The sequence below is a fragment of the Ovis canadensis genome, chromosome 14 (assembly GCF_042477335.2).
Source record: "Ovis canadensis isolate MfBH-ARS-UI-01 breed Bighorn chromosome 14, ARS-UI_OviCan_v2, whole genome shotgun sequence".
Lineage (NCBI taxonomy): Eukaryota > Metazoa > Chordata > Mammalia > Artiodactyla > Bovidae > Ovis > Ovis canadensis.
Window position 1 is genome coordinate 56,413,875 of NC_091258.1, and position 20,800 is coordinate 56,434,674.

Sequence of the window (20,800 nt, forward strand, 5' to 3'; positions counted from 1 at the left end):
TTTAATCAACAGAAAACTACAAGTTAAAAAAGTACTTTGGCCACCTGATGTGAAGAACTGACTCATTGGAAAAGACCCTGATGCTGGGAAAGATTGAAGGCAGGAAGAGAAGGGAACGACAGAGGATGAGATGGTTGGATGACATCACTGACTCAACAGACGTGAGTTTGAGCAAGCTCTAGGAGTTGGTGATGGACAGGGAAGCCTGGAGTACTGCACTCCATGGGGTCGCAAAGAGTTAGACATGACTAAGTGACTGAACTGAACTGAGACTGAATATGAAGCATAGAAAAACAGAAAATATAGCCAGGAAATTAAAGAAACACAGGAATACACTTGAATATATTGAATGGGATAAGAAAATTCAAAGAGCAGAAAGGGACTTCCCTGGTGGTCTGGTCCAATGGCTAAGACTCCGTGGTCCCAATGCAGGGGACCTGGGTTCGATTCCTGGTCTGGGAACTAGATCCCACATGGCTGCAACTAAGAGTTTGCATGCTACAACTAAAGATCCTGCATGCTGCAACTAAGACCCAGTGCAGCCAAATAAATAAATCTTAAAAAAATAACAAAGAGCAGAGAGCCTTTACATAATCAAAACATTCTGAGCCTTCAGACTGAACCCAGTTCAGGAAATAAAACATACCCAGATATAAACATAGTAGAAGGGAAAAAAATTTAAGCTACCAAATTTAAAAGATTAACTACAAAATTAGGACAGCCAGAACAACAGCCATCTCATGAGAAATAACACTTTGAAAGTAATAAGGGAAATTGATTAGATTTTCAGATTAGAATTCTGCATAGCCAAATCATCATTCAAGACTACTAGCAAAATAAATGTTTAGATAAACAATAGCTATGAGACATTTACTTTTCTTCAGTCCTTGTTGGAAACTATTAAAAAGTCTACTCCAACAAAAGAGGACATTGAGCTAAGTTTATTTAAGAAGCAATGTTAAGGAGACAATAGTAAAACATATTTTGTATGTTTGCAAGTATTGGTTTTTTTATTTCTGTCATGATAGACTTTTTTTGAGGATTGGTTCCCTTTACAAACACGGTGTAGCTGATATACTAGATGATATGAAAGGGAAAGCCCTTGCAAGAGAGGAAAGAAAACTGAGATACTGATAGACTCTAGTAGGGTATTCATGTTAAATTTTAAAGGTAATTACTAAAAGAATAGAAATATAACTTCCATCTATATCAATACAAGAAAAAAAAGGAATAAAAACATTTCAGTTCAGTTCAGTCACTCAGTCGTGTCCGACTCTTTGCCACCCTATGAATCCCAGCACGCCAGGCCTCCCTGTCCATCACCAACACCCAGAGTTCACTCAAACTCATGTCCATCGAATCGGTGATGCCATCCAGCCATCTCATCCTCTGTCGTCCCCTTCTTCTCCTGCCCCCAATCCCTCCCAGCATCAGGGTCTTTTCCAATGAGTCAACTCTTCACTTGAGGTGGCCAAAGTATTGGAGTTTCAGCTTCAGCATCAGTCCTTCCAATGAACATCCAGGACATTTAATGGTTAATAAATCAGGGTAAGATTTTTTAAGCCAAGAAAACACAAAGGAATATGATAGGAATTAATTTATCTGTAGCAGTAATCATATCCAATATAATCAAATTCCACTTGTCAGCTGGAGACTCTCAGGTTGGGTTTGATGAAAGAGATGCAAGCCAGAACCCGTATCACTGAGAGGTAGACATTTAAAAGGGGCAAAGAGTCGGACACGACTGAGCAACTGAACTGAACTGAACTGAGACATGTTGCGAAAAGTAGAAGTCTGAAAGACAGCTGATTCAGCAATATCAATATCAGAATAGAATTTCAGGCAAAAAGAGCATTCCTACTGAAAAAGGAAATAATCTACCAAAAAGATATAAAAAAACAGGAGCCCTTGCAAATAAACACTAAAGGTAGAAAATCAACCACATACAAAGCTAGAAAGAAGGTTAAAAGAAGGTAAAAAAAATCATCTATATATCACAACAAGCAGTTAAAGAATAGGAGAAGGCAATGGCAACCCACTCCAGTACTCTTGCCTGGAAAATCCCATGGAAGGAGGAGCCTGGTAGGCTGTAGTCCATGGAGTCGCAAAGAGTCAGACATGACTGAGGGACTTCCCTTTCACTTTCATGCATTGGAGAAGGAAATGACAACCCACTCCAGCGTTCTTGCCTGGAGAATCCCAGGGACAGGAGCCTGGTGGGCTGCCATCTATGGGGTCACACAGAGTCGGACATGATATATCACAACAAGCAGTTAAAGAATACACAAAACAATTAGATACAGTAAAACATGTTGTCAAAAACAGTACTCATAAGTGGAGGACAATACAAATGCAGGGTTGTTAAGTGCATTTGAAATTAGATCAGCAACTTAAAACAATAATGTTTTGTGTGTGTGTGTATATATATATATAGTTTGTTATATATAAACTTCACATAAACCAAAACTGTAATAGTTACAAAAACAAAAAGGAATTCAAACATAACATGAAAGATAGCCATCTAATCACAAGAGAACAAAAGAAGGAACAAAAAAGACCTATTAAAACAACCTCAAATAACAAAATGGTGATAAGAACATACATTTAAGTAATTAAGTGGACTAAATGCTCAAAAGACATAGAGTGGATATAAAATGGATGGATATATGAGTGGATATAAAAATAAGACCTGTATATATGCTGCCTACAGGAGATTCACTTCGGACCTAAAGATACACATAGATTGAAAGTGAGTGGATGGAAAAAGTTATTCCATGGAAATGGAAATCAAAACAAAACCTGCGTAGCAATACTTATATCAGACAAAATAGAGTTTAAAGACTTAAAAGAAATGGGCATTATATAATGATCAAGGGATCAATCCAAGAAGATATAATGATGGTAAATATAATATGTGCTCTCAACATAGGAGCACCTAAATATATAAAGCAAATACTAACATGTAAAGGGGAAAATATAAGTAACACAATGATAGGAAGGGACTTTAACACCCCCACTTATATAAATGGACAGATCAGACAGAAAATCTATAAGCAAATGCTGGTCTTAAATGATCTATTACACCAGATGGACTTAACATATATAAAACATTCCATCCCCAAACAGCACAATACACATTCTTTTCAAGTACACATAAAACACTCTTTAGGAGAGATCACATGCTAGGCCACAAAACAAGCCTTGGTAAATTTAAGAAAGCTGAAATCATAGCATCTTTTTCTGGCCACAATGCTGGAGGAATCAACTACAAAAAGAAAAACTGCAAAAAGCACAAACACGTGGAAGCTAAACAATATGCTACTAAATAACCAGTCGATCACTGAAGAAATCAAAGAGGAAATTAAAAGGTACCTGGAGACAAATGAAAATGAAAACACAATGATCCAAAATCTACTGGACATAGCAAAAGCAGTTCTAAGAGGGGACTTTACAGCAATAAAAGCCTGCCTCAGGAAATAAGATTCTTTCATCATCAATAAGATGGCTTAATCTTTCACCTAAAAGGACAAGAAAAAGGACAAACAAAACCCAAAATTAGTAGAAGGAAATAAATCATAAATATAAGGGCAGAAATAAATGAAATAGACAAAAATAGAAAAGATCAATGAAACTAAAAGCTGACTCTGAAAAATAAAATCAAGAAACGTCAAGAAAAGAAGAGGGCCCAAATCAATATCATCAGAACTGAAAAGGGGAAAGTTATAAGTAACACCATAGATATACAAAGGATCATAAGAGATTACTGTGAACAATGATATGCTGATAAAATGAAGAACCAAGTAGAGATCAACAAATTCCTAGAAATGTACAATTTCTCGAAACTGAATCAGGAAGAAACAGAAAATATGAATAGACCAATTCCCAGTAGTGAAATTGAATCAGCAATTTGAAAACTCCCAAAAAAGAAAAGTCTTGGTCCAGATGGTTTCAAAAGTGAATTCTATGGCATTGAAACATGTATAATATCATATAAGAAATGAATCGCCAGTCCAGGTTCAATGTAGGATATAGGATGCTCGGGGCTGGTGCACTGGGATGACCCAGAGGGATGGTATGGGGAGGGAAGAGGGAAGGGGGTTCAGGATGGGGAACACATGTACACCCATGATGGATTCATGTTGATGTATGGCAAAACCAATACAATATTGTAAATAATAATAATAAATGATAAATGGTTAAAAAATTAAAATTTTGGTACTAAAAAAAAAAAGTGAATTCTACCAAATATGTAGAGAAGAGATAACACCTATTGGTCTCAAACAATTCCAAAAAAATGCAGAGGAAATGCTTCTGAATTCATTCTGTGAGACCAACATTACCTTTATACCAAAACTGGACAAAGATACTACACAAAAAAGAAAATTACAGGCCAATATCACTGTTGAACATAGATGCAAAAACCCTGAAAATATAAGCAAACTAAAGTCAGCAAATGTTTAAAAAGATCATACACCATGATAAAGTGAGACTTTTCCCAGGGATGCAAGGATGGTTCAGTATCTGTAAGTCAATCAGTGGAATACATCACATTAACAAATTAAAGAATAAAAACCATATGATTATCCCAAGAGATGCAGAAAAGCTTTTGACAAAATTCAATATCCACTTATGACAAAAACTCTCCAGTGGGTATAGAGGGAATATAACATAATAAAGGCCATATATGATAAGCTCCCAGCTAACATCATACTCAATAATGAAAAGCTGAAAACTTCCTCTAAGATCAGGAACAAGACAAGGATGCCCAATCTTGCCGCTTTTATTCAATGTAGTATTGAACATCTGAGCGACACACTCAAACCAAAAAAAGAAGAAAGAAAAAAAAATATAAGAAATCCAAACTGGAAAGGAAGAAGTAAAATTGTCGGTCTTTGCAGACAACACAATACTATACAGAGAAAATCCTAAATACACTACAAAAAAAAAAAATACTAGAGCTCATCAATGAATTTGGTAAAGTTACAGGGTACAAAATTAATATACAGAAATCTGTTGCATTTCTAAACACTAACAACTGCCAGAAAGAGAATTTAAGGAAATGTCAACCCACTCCAATATTCTTACTTGGAGAATCCATGGACAGGGGAGCCTAGTGGGCTGCAGTCCATAGGGTCACACAGAGTCAGACATGACTAAAGTGATTTAGCATGTATGCACAAAATTAATATACAGAAATCTGTTGCATTTCTATACAGTAACAACTGTCAGAGAAGTTAAGAAAACAGCAGCATTTACAATTATATAAATAACATACCTAAACATACAGATAAACTTACCTAAGGAAGTATTAATAGAAGACCTACACTCAGAAAACTATAGCACATAGATGAAAGAAATTGAATGTAACATTAACAGATGGAAAAATATACCGTGTTCATGGATTGGAAGAATTAATATTGTTAAAATGACCATACTACCCAAGGCAATGCACAGATTCAATGCAATCCCTATCAAAATACCAAAGGCATTTTTCACAGAACTAGAACAAATAATTTTAAATTTTGTATGGAAACACAAAAGGCACCAAATAACCAAAAGAATCTTTAGAAAAAAGAATAGAACTGGAAATATCACACTCCCTGACTTTAGACTACAAAGCTAGTTATCAAAACCGTAAGGTACTGGCACAAAAACAGACACAAACACACAGATCAATGAAACAGAACAGAGAGCCCAGAAACAAATCCACATACCTATGGTCAACTAGTCTACAACAAAGGAGGCAGAAATAATACAATGGTGAAAAGGTAGTCTCTTCAACTAGGGGTGCTGGGAAAACTGGACAGCTACATGCAAAAGAATGAAATTAGAACATTCTGTCATACCATATTCAAAAATACACTCAAAATGGATTCAAGACCTAAATATAAGACCCAAAACCACAAAACTAGAAGAAAACATAGGCAGGATACCCTTTGACATGAACTGTAGCAGTATCTTTTTGGATCTGTCCCCTAAAGAAACGGAAATAAAAGCAAAAGTAAATGAATGGGAACTGACTGAAAAGCTTTTGCACAGCAAAGGAAACCACTGACAAAACAAAAAGACAAGCCACTGAATGGGAGAAAATATTTGCAAATGATACGGCCAAAAAGGGGTTAATATCCCAAATATATATAACTTATACAACTCAATATCATAAAAACAATCCAGTTAAAAATGGGCAGAAGAACTGAATATATTTTATGAAAAAGACGCAAAGATGGCCAACAGACACATAAAACAATGTTCAACATCACTAGTCATCAGAGAATTGCAAATCAAAACCACAATGAGATACCACCTCATATCTGTCAGAATGGCTATCATCAAAAAGACCATAAATAACAAATGTTGGCAAGGACGTAGAGAAAAGGGAACCCCTGTAAACTGTTGGTGGGAATGCAAATTGGTGTAACCACTGTGGAAAACAGTATGAAGTTTCCTCAAAAAACTAAAAATAGAAATACCATATTTGCGTGTTAGTTGCTCAATCGCGTCCAACTCCTTGGGACCCCATAGACTATAGCCCACTAGGCTCCTCTGTCTGTGGAATTCTCCAGGCAAGAATACTAGAGTGGGTAGCCATTCCTTTCTCCAAGGGATCTTTCTGATTCAGGGATTGAACTCAGGTCTCCTGCACTGCAGGCAGTTTCTTTACCACTGAGCCACTTGGGAAGCCATGAAATTAAAAGATGCTTGCTCCTTGGAAGGAAAGCTATGACAAACCTAGACAGCATATTAAAAAGCAGACATCACTTTGCTGACACAGGTCCATATAGTCAGAGCTATTGTTTTTCCAGTAGTCATGTACAGATGTTGGTCCATAAAGAAGGCTGAGCACTGAAGAACTGATGTTTTTGAACTGTGTTGAAGAAGACTTGAGAGTTCATTGGACTGCAAAGAGATCAAACCAGTCAATCCTAAAGGAAATCAACCCTGAATATCCATTCAAAGAACTGAAGCTGAAGCTCCAATACTTTGGCCACCTGATGTGAAGAGACGACTCATTCAAAAGGACCCTGTTACCTGGAAAGATTGAAGGCAAAGGAGAAGGGGGTGGCAGAGGATGAGATGGTTGGATGGCATCATCAACTCAGTATGCATGAATTTGAGTAAATTCCAGGAGATAGTGAAGGACAGGGGAGTCTGACGTGCTGCAGTCCATGGGATTGCAAAGAGTCAGACACAACTTAGTGACTGAACAACAAACAAAAACAGTTGTACCTGCAACAGACTAATCAAAAACTGAAATTTTTTGCATTTTTGAAAATACCATTTATAATAGCATCAAGAAATATGAAATATTTCAGGGTAAATCTGACAAAAATATGTGTAAGAATTATATACTGAAAACTGCCACTCCAAAAAATAACTAAAGAAGACCTAAATAAATGGGGAGAGAAATCCATGCCCATAAATTAGAAAAATCAGTACTTTGAAGCTGGCAGTCCTCTCCAAATTGAACTAGAACAGTAAAGTTCTAATCAAAGTCCCTAAGGTTTTTTTGCAGAAATTGATAGGGTAATTCTAAAATTCAGATAGAACAACCAAGACACTTTTGAAGAAGTCTTAAAGGAGTAGCACTAAGGCATGATTTTGTGGTATATGTTTCATTTTTTAAAGTGTATATCCATATAACCTTTGGCAATTTCACTCTCAGGACTATACCACCAAAAATGCTGGAGAAATGAACAAAGACATGCTCAAAATGTTCCCTGCCAATGTTTGTGAAAAACTGCCCAACCCAGCCCACCAGTGGAGGCGATGTGAAATTATGCTACATTGGTTAAGAGGATTCCAACATAACTGTCTCTAGACCAGGTAGCGGCCAGAGGCCCGGCTGCTGCTGCTGCTGCTGCTAAGTCGCTTCAGTCGTGACCGACTCTGTGCGACCCCATAGACGGCAGCCCACCAGGCTCCCCCATCCCTGGGATTCTCCAGGCAAGAACTGGCAAAGTGCCTGGTTATGTAAATAAAGTTTTCCTGGACCATAGCCACAGCTGTTGGCTTTCCTACTGCAAAGACAGAGCAGGACGGTTTTACATGGCCTGCAAGCCTAAAATCTTCACTATCTACCCTTTAGTTTACCAATTCCTGATCTAGCTGCTGCTGCTGCTGCTAAGTCGCTTCAGTCGTGTCTAACTCTGTGCGATCCCATAGATGGCAGCCCACCAGGCTCCTTCGTCTCTGGGATTCTCAAGGCAAGAACACTGGAGTGGGTTGCAGCCTACTAGGCTCCTGATCTAGACTGTGTATCTATTAACATGAAAAGATGTTCCAGAAAGCTCATTCCGTGAAAAGTCCCACGAGTAAACCTCGCTCACCCCGGTTGCCAAGCTCTGCCTTGCGCTGGGGCTGGTGGCACTATCCCCACTCACTCTGGACCACTGGGACCAGCGCCACGTGCCCCCTCGCTCCACGTGCTCCCTCCCACCCCGCGTGTGCTTTCTGCTCCGTCACTGGGGACTCAGGCCTGGCCCTGGCGCCGCCCCGCGTGCGTGCGCGCGCTCCGCCCCAGGGGAGGTGCTGGGCCCTACCTGCCCGCAGTAAAGCACGACCCGTTAGCCGCGCCGATGGTTGAAAACGCCACGAAGAGCGGAACGATCCACGAGGCGGGGTAGAGGACACGGTCACCAAACGTCTGGGAGAGAAGTGGGTGCGTCCTGAGACCGTGCGCCCCCAAGAGCCACCGGCCCCACAGGCTGCTGAGCCCTCCCAGCGGCCCCACTGAGCTCCAGGACGCCTCCCTGAGGAACGGCGGGCAGCAGTCTCGAGAAAAAGACGCCCCCCACCCACCCCATGCCCCACCTCTGCGGATGGTGAGAGACAGCTCTTCTCCCCTGCTGCCTGGCGTAATTCTCAGTGTTTCCACATCCTCTGACGCCCTCGCTCTCCCGTCCTCGGAATGACCAGGTCTCCCTCCCAGCTGAGCTGTCTGGTCTCAGGGTCAGCGGGCCGGTCACCAAGCCTGCCTTTCTCTGCTCCCTGTCCATGTCACCCCATTGCCTGTTTTCAGCTTCATTTCTTGTCCTGCCCCAACTCCGCAGGTCTTCTCCAGCACGTGGACCCCGCACACCTCTCCCCTGTCCCTCATCCCTGTCCCTCATCCCCGTCCCCCGTCCTTGCTTCCCTCCTCACCCAGATGAATTCCACAACCCATTGTCATCACTCCCTCCTACAACGACTCCCCTGATCTTGCTCTCCCCGACACGTGCCTGTCAAAGTCCCAACCCTGGTGAAGTGGAGCCCTGCGCTCTGTGTTGAGGAGGCAGGTAGGGTGTGCTGGTGAAGGCAGGACCTCCCAGCTGCTGGCCACCTGGAAGGCAGGACCTCCCAGCTGCTGGCCACCTGGAAGGTAGGCCAGGTCTCTGGCGCTGCCCTATCCTGTTCATCTCCCCGTGTCTGGTCTCCTAGACGAGTATTCCGCCCCCCTACACACACAGGGTCCTTCAGCTTGAGCATGTATCCCTTGCCTGTCCCCTCCCACAGAGACCCCGGGCACTCACCACGGCCACAGCCTGGGACTGCAGGAGTTCGGTGGCCGTCATCACAGTAAAGTAGGACACGTTCATGAGGATGTAGCAGCCTGTTACCAGTGGGATCCCAATGATGATGGCCAAGGGCAGGTTTCTGGGAGGGGCGGGGACCCAGAGACTCAGCCAGACCAGCCCGTCCATGACAGACTCACAGGATGTTGCCTTAGTCCAGTCCTTTCTTCCACCTGCCCAGCCGGCCCTCTACCTGCTCCCTGGGGAACTGCCCTTCCTGAAGCTTCCTGATGCTCACCAAGAAGCAGGGGGCTAGAGGGACAGCAGAGCCCCAGTGGGGACATTGACATTCGCTAATGAGAAAGAACTCTCCCTCTCCTTAGACTCCAGGGCAGTAAAACTGAATTTGGTTATAATGCAAAATAAGCTAGAGTTCTTCCTTCCTCTTAGCAACCATTCTACTACCTCAAACAAAACCAAGCTCTAACAGATGTCAATGAGCTGATAGGAAACCACTCACTGTCTGGAAGTGGGTGGTGGGTGATTGGGGGAAGCAGTTCCACCTTATGTTTAGGGGAGAGAAGTATGCTAACCTGTCCACTGTCTCCCGCTCTGACTCAGCTTTCTTACCTGAAAGGGTTTCTAAGTTCTTCTGTGATATAGTTGAGTTGATTCCTACCGGGAAAAAAAGTAACATGAGTAACATAACTTTGACTTTCTTTGCTAAGATTATGAAACACAAAATAATAAGTGTATGCCTCATTTAAACTGTTAATGCTGCACTCAATATATCAGCAAATTGAGAAAACTCAGCAGTGGCCACCGGAATGGAAAAGGTCAGTTTTCATTCCAATCCCAAAGAAGTGCAATGTCAAAGAAGGTTCAAACTACGATACTAGCAACTGTATTAGTTTGAGCTAGTAAGGTTGTGCTTAAAATCATTCAAGCTAGTCTTCATCAGTGAACCGAGAACTTCCAGACCGACAAGCTGAGTTTAGAAAAAGCAGAGAAACCAGGGATCAAATTGCCAACATTCGCTGGAACATAGAAAAAGCAAGGGAATTCCAGAAAAACATCTGCTTCATTGACTATGCTAAAGCTTTTGACTGTGTGGATCACAAAAAAAACTCTGGAAAATTCTTAAAGAAACGGGAGTACCAGACCACCTTACCGTCTCCTAAGAAACCTATATGTAGGTTAAGAAGCAATAATTAGAACCAGACATGGAACAATGGACTGGTTCAAAATTAGGAAGGGAGTACATCAAGACTGTATAGTTGTCATTCAGTCACTAAGTTATGTCTGACTCTTTGCAACCCCATGAACTGCAGCACACCAGGCTTCCCTGTCCTTCACTATCTCCTGGAGTTTACTCAAACTGGGGTCCATTGAGTCAGTGATGCCATCCAACCATCTCATCCCCTGTCACCCCTTTCACGTCTTGCCCTCAATCTTTCCTAGCATCAGGGTCTTTTCCATTGAGTCCACTCTGCATATCAGGTAGCCAGAGTATTGAAGCTTCAGCATCAGCATCCATCCTTTCAATGAATATTCAGGGTTGATTTCCTTTAGGCTTGACTGGTTTAATCTCCTTTGGTATATTGTCACCCTGCTTATGTAACTTATATGCAGAGTACATCATGCGAAATGCCAGGCTGGGTGAATCATAAACTGGAGTCAAGATTGCCAGGAGAAATATCAATAACCTCAGATATGCAAATGATACCACTCTAATGGCAGAAAGTGAAGAGGAACTAAAGAGCCTCTTGATAAGGGTGAAAGAGGAAAGTGAAAAAACTGACTTGAAACTCAACATTCAAAAAACTAAGATCTTGGTATTCAGTCCATCACTTCATGGCTAATAGAAGGGGAAAAACTGGAAACGGTGATAGATTTTATTTTCTTGGGCTCCAAAATCACTGTGAATGGTGTGACTGCAGCCATGAAATTCAAAGATGCTTGCTCCTTGGAAGGAAAGCTATGTCAAACCTAGACGGCATATTAAAAAGCAGAGATATCGCTTTGCCAGCAAAGGTCCATATAGTCAAAGCAGACTATTGGTTTTTCCAGTAGTCATGTATGGATAGGAGAGTTGGACCATAAAGAAGACTAAGTTCTGAAGAATTGATACTTTCAAACTATGGTGCTGGAGAAAACTTTTGAGTGTCCCTTGGACAGCAAGAAAATCAACCCTGAATATTCATTGGAAGGACTGATGCAGAAGCTGAAGCTCCAATACTTTGGCCACCTGATGGGAAGAGCTGACTCATTGGAAAAGACCCTGATGCTGGGAAAGATTGAAGGCAAAAGGAGAAGAGAGTGGCAGAAGATAAGATGATTAGGTAGCATCACTAACTCAATGAACATGAATTTGAGCAAACTCTGGGAGATAGTGAAGGACAGAGGAGCCTGGGGTGCTTCAGTCCATGAGGTCACGAAGAGTCAGACATGACTTAGCAATTATACAACAACATCATAGAGAAAATTCCCCTGTAGGAATTGTTTTCCCCCTGTAGGGGTTTCTCTTTTAAAGAAAGCCCTGGTGGTGGTAGGGTTACTAAGATCTGCACAGTCTTCAGTTGGTAAGTCTTTGTACTCCGTGGGAATTTTGTAACTTTTCAACAATTATTGGGAGTAATGAGTCCCCAGCATGCTTTGAAAAAAAATGCAAGATTCGTTGTCTGAAAAGAGAATGAAGCCTGCAGATTCTCTGCACAAGGGAAAGGCCAGTGTTCTGGATGGCCACATGTATTTGTGAAGTGGAAAGAAAAATGCTACGGAACAGTCTTGCCTTGCCCCATGCCTGGCAGCCCTCATTGCTTCCAGTCCAGCTGAGCCTGTGTTTTTCTGGTGAAGTTTCTGGCAGGAGGCCCCACCACTGGGGGCTCACGGGCCACTGTGTCCAGGTCTGGTGCCAGGTGAGTGGCTGGGGAAGGGGCAGGTGCCTCTGGGGTTCAAGAAGAACTGAAGGGTGAAGGGTAGGGTACTTAACAAAAGGGAGACGTGAAGGTACATGTTAGAGTACCAAACCCCCCAAAGGAGAAGTTATTGCTTTCCATGTGGTTTCAGGAAGATAGCCTAATGAAACCCACTGGCAGACGTGTGCTGTCTTAGACCGAGTGCCTTACCATCCATCATATGCCCAGAGTCCATTATATAATGCCAGACTGATGGAGCCCACAGACAATGATGCGCCTTCAAAAGAGTTTTCAAAATTCCTCGTATTTCCTGTAATCAAGCCAGATAGTTATCAGCTGACCAGACTGGAACTGCGTGAAGGAAGGGGATGACTAATGACCTCAGGTTATTAAACAAACTCTGAACAACTGGGAAACTATTTCCGTTGAATTGCTGCATGAAATGCGTGCTTAGCAGCAAGACCTCCAGGTGGCCCCACCCTCCCCTGCAGCCGAAGGTCACCTTGGGCCAGGAGGACAAGTCCGCTGATGATGATAATGACCACGATCACCATCTTGGCTGCCGTGAACACGTTCTGGACGTAGCTTCCCAGCCGCACACTCAGCGCGTTCACCGTGGAGATGAGCACTGCGAAGTCAGAGGTGGGCACTGTTCTGTGTCTATGCGCTCAACACCTCCCTCCTTTCTTAAGGCCCTGGAAAGAGTCTCCTTTCCATTCCCAGGCCCCGTTCCCTCCCAGCCTCCCCTCTCCACTGCCATATCCATGCACCTTTGAAATCCAGCCAGGGCTGTCCCCCCCCCACCTCCAAGAGCAATGGAGACGCAGCCAGACTCCAGCCAAGCGCTGTCCTGTGGGGCAGCCTGCAGCCAGCCCTCCCCGACAGCTCTGATGGCCCCGCAGAGCGGAGACTGGACAGCAAAGGCCATCAGGCTTGGGACCAAGGCCAGCCCTGGCCCTGCTCCCTGCCAGCGCCTCCAGGTCCACCCGGCCTCTTTCTGGGTGTGCAGGAGCCCAGTTTCTCCACCCCTAGCTGTGCCAGGTCTTTTCTGCCCCCTGCCTGGTGTTCCTCACAGGTACTCACAGATGGCAGCGGCAGCCAGGGTTTTAATGACAACTTGGGGAGGGCTGCAGCCGGAGTAGAAGGGTGCACAAACGTACTCGGAGAAGCTGAGGCAGATGATGGCAAAGGATGAGGGCTTTATGACGAACAGGCTGCTCCAGGAAAAGAGGTAGGCTGGAATGGGGCCAAAGGCCTCCATCAGGTAGGGGTACTCGCCCCCCGACTTGGTGATCATTGTGCCAAGCTCCGCGAAACACAGGGCGCCTGGAATACAGAGAGAAAGGGGGCCCCGGACCCCTCATGAGGTCTCGCCCTTGTCAAGGGAGCCCCTCTCCTCACTGGAGGTTGTGCTCCCAGAGCCAACCATGGTGCCCCTCATCCTGAGCTCTGGCCTTTGGACATTCCGTAAACCCCAGTTTACACACATCTGCACACAAGCATTGAGGGGGATCCGGGTAGCGACACGACCCTACACAGACAGAGCTCCAACATCCTGCCCCACATGCAACAGGGGGTCTTTGCCAGGGTGGGCATCTTTGTTACCCAGTGTCGCAAGAACCCCACACATGGCCCATATGATGAGACAGGGTCCCACGGCTTCCATGTTGCTGAGCACAGACTTGGGGGAGATGAAGATCCCAGAGCCGATGATGGTGCCCACGATGATGCAGGTGCCACTGAACAGGCCCAGCTGGGTTGTAGAGCGGGGGAGAGAAGAGTTAGTGCTTTTACAGGGTGCAGCTCAGATGGCCGGATGCAGCCCTCTTCCTTCCGTCCTCCTCGCCTCCCACACTGGCTACAGCCAGGCAGTCCAGAGTCCCAGGCACCTCCACCCTGTGCTGTTACAGGGAGAGCACCAGGTGCTGCTCCTGGGGATTTGTGTGTGCGTGTGCGTGCACGTGTGTGTGCGTGTGTGTGTGTGCACACACGCTCAGTCATGTCCAAACCTTGCAACTCCACCAGGCTCCTCTTTCCATGGGATTCTCTAGGCAAGAATACTGGAGTAGAGTCATTTCCCCCCTCTAGGGGTACTTCCTTACCCAAGGATCCAACCCAAGTCTCTTGCATCTCCTGCATTGGCAGGCAGATTGCTTATCACTCTGCCACCTGGAAAGCCCCTTGCTTGTGTGGATCAAGTCTGTTAATCCTCACAACGAGTCAGTTATGCCATTATGATATCCATTTTCAGCGGAGAAAACAGAGGAACAGAAAGATCCAGATACAGCCCAGGGTTCACAGCCGTGCAGTTCACAGGCCTGGCTGAGGTTCCAACTGCCAGCCCTTACCGCTCTTGACAAAGAGGCCCAGGTGGTAAAGCCTCACTCGATAGTCACTCACCAATAAAGGCCCTTAGGACCTACCTCTGAACTGGGCCGAGTGGCATGGGGTTCCTCCCCCAGACTATGAGTAAAGTCAGGGTTTGGGTCTCCTGGCCAGGGGCATGGGGGTGAGAGGTGAGTGACGAGGCCTCCGGGGACAGAAACACTCAGGGGCTGTGAACTTTCTCTGATGCCCTCTTTTAGAATATGACCTTCCTACCAATGAGACCAGGCTCAGACACACCCCATGCGAGTCCATTCCCATGAAATTCCACAACAGGCAGAACTAATCTGCAGAGATAGAACATGGAGGGGTAGGGGTGGGGTTGCCACCTGGAAAGGAGCAAGAGGGAAGTTTCTGGGGTGACCACTTTGTCAAACTCATCAAACACTGAAGATCTGTGTGTTTCACTCTGTGTAAATCCTACATGAATCAGGAAAAAAATTCTAAGGAAGAAAACGGTCTGTTTCATGTTCCTACTTATAACATCAGCCCCCCGAAGCCACCAGCCTGATTTCTGGAGCTTGAGTTGAATGTACGTGTTCCTGTCTCTCTGGGCACAGGCTGCACTCAGAGTTCCAACTCAGAGAACATGGAAGAGCCCAGCTGTGACCAGCCTCCAAGGGACACACTATTGGAGGAGTGGAGGTCCAGAGAAGTATCAGCTTCTGCTTCCCATGACCATCTCAGATTTCCTCCTCTGATGGCCCAGGTTTAGGACATGCTGAGGGTTTGCTTGGCTGTGCTTCTCTCACGGCCAAAAGGAGGGTGTTGCTGCTCATCAGCCAATTCCTGGGGCCCTGGGATCCCAAGGTGACACACAGTCAAGCCACATCATTCCCCCTGTCAAGCCCCTGGTCCCTCCTTCATCTCTTCTGCAGCCAGACATAGGAGCTCCAGAGGCTCTGCCCAGAGCCTAGCCCACTCGTCCTGCCCTTGACACCACCCCGACCTCACTCTGGGCACCCTTGCTCCTCATCCTCTGAGCCTGAAGCTTGTCCATTTACTCCCCCACACCCCCAAACCTCTCCCTCCTCACAGGTCCAGTGACAACCCCATCTTACCCCTCTCTAAGCTGCAGGCAACTCCAAGTTCAGCCCTTGTGTGTGCTAAGTACTTCAGTTCTGTCCAACTCTTTGTGGCCCCACGGACTGCAGCCCTCCAGGCTCTTCTGTCCATGGGGATTCTCCAGGCAAGAATACTGGAGTGGGTTGCCATTCCCTCCAGAGGATCTTCCCAACCCAGGGAGCGAACCCACGACTCTTAATGCCTCCTGCGTTGGCAGGTGAGTTCTTTACCACTAGCGCCACTCGGGAAGCCCTGGTCCAGCCCTTACTACATTCCAACCTAGAGGGATCACCTATGTCACTCCCATGCCAGATTCGCCACCCCAGGTACTGGCTAAGAAGAAATGGGATTTGCCTATTGCAGGAGGAATTCAAACTTAAGAGGATACATGTGGTGAAGGTGCTGGAGCAGGGATCTGACATCCAAAGTTGTCTCTGACTATCTGGGAAAAGACTGTTGGCCTGAGCAAACACCAGCCCTCTGGGTGCTTACCCAGCACATACACGTATTAGCCTCACAAGAATATGCTGAGTTCACTGGCAAGAAGGAAAGGGGTGTGAGTGTGAGAAACTGTTTAATCAGAAGTGCTGTGTTTGTGTGTGGTGGAGGGGGAGGATGATTTGGTTGTGCACAACCACCCCTCCTCGATTGGACCGGGGAAGGGCCTGCCCCCAAGGATGGCCTTACCTCCTTTTGGAGACTCGTGGTCTTGGGTTCGCTGCTCTGGATCGACTTCTCATCCCCCCTCCTTTTTCTCAGGCTCGTCTCTTCCATTTTCCCCTCCCACCAGTTCTAGGAGGCTGCAAGGAGGCCACCGGTGTTCGCTCAGCAGATACTCTAGCAGACAAGGTGCAGATAGAGTCAGCTGTGGGTTGTGAGCACTGATTCACGAGCAGATAACTATCTACAGTTTTACAGCTGGAAAAGTGCAGCTGTCGACTCCGTAGGCATAATTTGCTCGGGTCCAACAACATCCTGACTGCCCTTCAGACCCTGGGGCAACTGGGGTTCCAGGCTCTTTTCCAAACTCCTCCAGTGCCCCGCGTTCCGTCTCCCATCCTCTGAGTCCTATATCTCAGCAGTGACATGCCTGAAAGTCATTCTGCAGCCCAAGCTCATTTTTTCAAAAGCTTTTAAGAAGAAATATTTTAAAACATTCTAGAATCTACTTAATGGAGTCAAGTCTGAGGAAAGAAAGTTTTTTTCACAATTAGTTTCCAAGGTTAAGCCCCTCGCGCGTAATAGATCCACAGTACAGATATTTTTTCATTGAGTGATGCGAAGAGCATTGATGAGAAAATAAAACAGTACAAGGCTGAACTAGTTGGTGGTCATTTCCTGTTCCTTTTCTCCAGATAAAGGCCCTCTCGGGTCCCCAGGCCAGGGGCTCTGCCAACCTTCCCATCACCGATGGCCTTACCTTCACCTTGACCTCGAGAAGCCCAGGGATCTCCCCTGGGTGTCTGACCACCTTCCTCCACACAGCTGTGTCCTAGGAATGGCCATGTCTCATGCCCAGGAGAGGAGTAAGCCAGAAGGTACAGAGGTCAACAAAGGTAATTATTAAACACCTTTTTTAAAAAAAAATCTGTGAAACGGGTAGACCATGCAAAAAAGGGGAGGGTTCGGTAAGCCAGTTTCTCTCCAAAATGCTTTTGTTTTGTTCGCTTGTGTCCAGACCAGTTTGTTTTATTTATTTATTATTTTTTTTTTCAGACCAGTTTTTTTTTTTTTTTCCAGTTTGTTTTAAAATTAACCAGATTGCTCCAAATCAGCCGCATCTTGTAAGGAGAAATCTCTTCCTGAAAGATGAACCAGAGGAGGCAAATTTTGGAGCCCACTCTTCTGTTATCTTAATAGGCTGTGTTTACAACTCCAGGCAGGCAGCACAGCAAAGCTGCATGTGGCCCTCTTTCAAGGTGGGGGCTTGGGGAGGACGGGAAGAAATTTCCCTCCCCACTCAGGAGTTTCCTCCAGCGTCCTTGGTCCACCATCCCTCTGGTTCTGACCAAAGCTGCAGGGTGGTGGACGAGTCCTTCCCATTCACCTTGGCCAGGGGCTGGATCTCGGCGCCCTCTGGATCCACAAGAGAGTTTGTCCAGTGGGGACACAGTGAGGCCCCTGCTCTGTCCACACCTACAGCCCTGGCCACACGCCTCTGTGATTTGTTACTGCTGCTGCTCAACTGGCCCAGGCCCGTGCTCATAGGACTTTGTTAAAATTAATTTTTTAAGTCAAAGTATAGTTGATTTACAATGTAGTGATTTACAGTGTTTACAGCAAAGTGAGTCAGTTATACACAATACATCTAGCCACTCTTTTTTTTTTTTTAACTTTTAATTTTGTATTGGAGTATAGCCAATTCGGGGCTTCCCAAGGAGATCCAACTAGTCCATCCTAAAGGGAATCAGTCCTGAATATTCATTGGAAGGACTGATGCTGAAGCTGAAACTCCAATTCTTTGGCCACCTGATGCGAAGAACTGACTTATTGGAAAAGACCCTGATGCTGGGCAAGATTAAAGGCAGGAGGAGAAGGGGACGACAAAGGATGAGATGATTTGATGGCATCACTGACTCAATGGACATGAGTTTGAGTAAACTCCGGCAGTTGGTGATGGACAGGGAGGCCTGGTGTGCTGTAGAGCATGGGGTCACAAAGAGTTGGACACGACTAAGCGACTGAACTGAACTGATGGCTCAATGGTAAAGAAAGTGAAAGTGAAGTCGCTCAGTCATGTCCAACTCTTTGCGACCCCATGGACTGTAGCCCACCAGGCTCCTCCATCCATGAGCTTCTCCAGGCAAGAATACTGGAGTGGGTTGCCATTTCCTTCTCCATTTCCTTCTCTGGGGTCTTCCTGACCCAGGGATCGAAGCCAGGTCTCCTCCATTGCAGACAGACGTTTTAACCTCTGAGCCACCAAGGAAGCCAAAAAAATCATTAAGTTGTGTCCGACTCTTTGCGACGCCATGGACTATAGCCTACCAGGCTCCTCTGTCCATGGGATTCTACAGGCAAGAATACTGAAGTGGGCTGCCATTCCTTCTCCAGGAAATCTTCCCAACCCAGGAATCGAACCCAGGTCTCCTACATTGCAGGCAGATTCTTTACCAACTGAGCTATGAGGGAAGTCCCAATTGTAAAGAATCTGCGTGCTAAGGCAGGAGATGCAAGTTCAATCCCTGAGTCTGGAAGATCCCTTGGAGAAGGAAATGCCAACCCACTCGAGTACTCTTGACTGAGAAATCCCATGGACAGAGGAGCCTGGTGAGCTATAGTCCATGAAGTTGCAGAAGAATCAGACACTTAGCAGCTAAACAACAGCAACAACATAGCCGATTAACAATGTTGTGATAGTTTCAGTGGACAGCAAAGGGACTCAGTCATACATATACATGTAACCATTCTCCCCCAGATTCCCCTTCCATCCAGGCTGCCACATAACATTGAGCAGAGTTCTCTGTGCTATACAGCAGGTCCTTGTTGGTCATCCATTTTAAATGTAGTGGTATGTACTTGTCAATCGCAAACCTATCTGCCCAATCCCATCCTTCCCCACTTAGCCACTCTTTTTAGATTCGATCCCCATATAGGCCATTACAGAGTTCTGAGTTCCCTGTGCTATACAGTAGGTCCTTATTAGTTGTTTATTTTATACATTACAGTGTGTATATGTCAATCTCAATCTCCCAGTTTATCCCTCCCCCCTTTCTCCCCCTGGTAACAATGTTTGTTTTCTACATCTCTGGCTTCTTCCTAAAGAGGTTCATTTTTTTAGATTCCACAGATAAGTGATATTATATTTGTCTTTCTCCGACTTCACTCAGTATGACAATCTCAGGTCGAAGGACTTTAAAGTGAAAAGGGGCGCAGATGTCATCGATCTCACATTCTTGCTTACTCTCACTTGAGGAAACCGAGGCCCCAGAGGGAAGGAAGCACATCAAGCGGTCCGGAGACCTCTCCTCTCCGAGGGGCTGCGGTTGTGCTCAGCGGGGCTGGGGGCCAGCCCTCCCCGCTGACACCAACTCCTCGGCTGACACTAATCCCTTATCTCAGATGAGATCTTACCTGAGACGGAAGAGTCCATCCTAAAGCACGGTTGCTTATCACTGGGCTCCTGTGCTTGGGGGTAAATGTAACAGCATTCTAGATATCCAGATGAGCCCAAAGGTCACAGGACAGTGCTAGTGAGTCACTGGGGATTACTTTGGGACAGGCAGACCTGGGAGAAGGGACGATTTCTCAGGGTCATCTCTTAAAGCCTTCTGAGAAAGTGGGGGATCTTTGCTAGCCCAGAGTCAGGGTCCTGATGTGGAAGTTTGTTACCGATCCCCTCGGTGGGGCCCCGTCTGCTCATCAGGGCAGCTGCTCCCCTTGACTGGCATGGTGCCAGGGCCCGAGGAACGTGCTCATTCGCAGGCTATCTCTTTCTCTCTCTGGAGCGTGGAGGCAGGACCTGCCCACAGGCTTGTTAGAGTCACTCCTTCAGGATTTGCTAGCACTGCAACATTCAGAGGAAGGTCTGAATGCAGACCTTGCAGAGCCCTGCAGAAGGCTCCCTGGGTCAAGGTCGCCCCAAAGGGCTGCTAGGCTAACAGAAATCACTGAAGACAGCAGGGTGGCAGTGATGCGTGGGAAGGTCCTGTGGATCCACACCAGCCACATGGCCTCAGAGTTACTTACTGCTCTCTGAGCATTGAATTCTGAATCTGTAAAATGGGCCAGTACTGGCACACCCCTTCACCAAACAGAAGTGCAGGAGGTTATGCATTAAGCTTCCTGCGTGCATATGTGCTGAGTCACTCAGTTGTGTCCGACTCTTTGCGACCCTATGGACCGTAGCCTGCCAGGTTCCTCTGTCCATGGGGATTCTCCAGGCAAGAATACTGGAGTGGGTTACCATGCCCTCCTCCAGGGGATCTTCCCAACCCATGG

At 45.6% G+C, this 20,800-nt stretch overlaps 1 protein-coding gene across 2 annotated transcripts in view; it reads right to left on the minus strand.

The window, feature by feature from the left end:
- Positions 1 to 17,550, minus strand: part of SLC7A9 (solute carrier family 7 member 9) — a 32,117-nt gene extending 14,567 nt beyond the window's left edge. For both annotated transcript variants that reach the window (XM_069550310.1, XM_069550311.1), the window contains exons 1-9: positions 17,280 to 17,550; positions 16,547 to 16,696; positions 14,015 to 14,162; positions 13,493 to 13,735; positions 12,912 to 13,037; positions 12,620 to 12,719; positions 10,122 to 10,166; positions 9,510 to 9,633; positions 8,541 to 8,644 (exon numbers count right to left, since the gene is read on the minus strand). In XM_069550310.1, coding sequence (XP_069406411.1) covers positions 8,541 to 8,644; positions 9,510 to 9,633; positions 10,122 to 10,166; positions 12,620 to 12,719; positions 12,912 to 13,037; positions 13,493 to 13,735; positions 14,015 to 14,162; positions 16,547 to 16,633 — 977 coding nt within the window. In that variant the 5' untranslated portion in view covers positions 16,634 to 16,696; positions 17,280 to 17,550. The remainder of the gene's footprint in view (positions 1 to 8,540; positions 8,645 to 9,509; positions 9,634 to 10,121; positions 10,167 to 12,619; positions 12,720 to 12,911; positions 13,038 to 13,492; positions 13,736 to 14,014; positions 14,163 to 16,546; positions 16,697 to 17,279) is intronic.
- Positions 17,551 to 20,800: the final 3,250 nt, after the last annotated feature.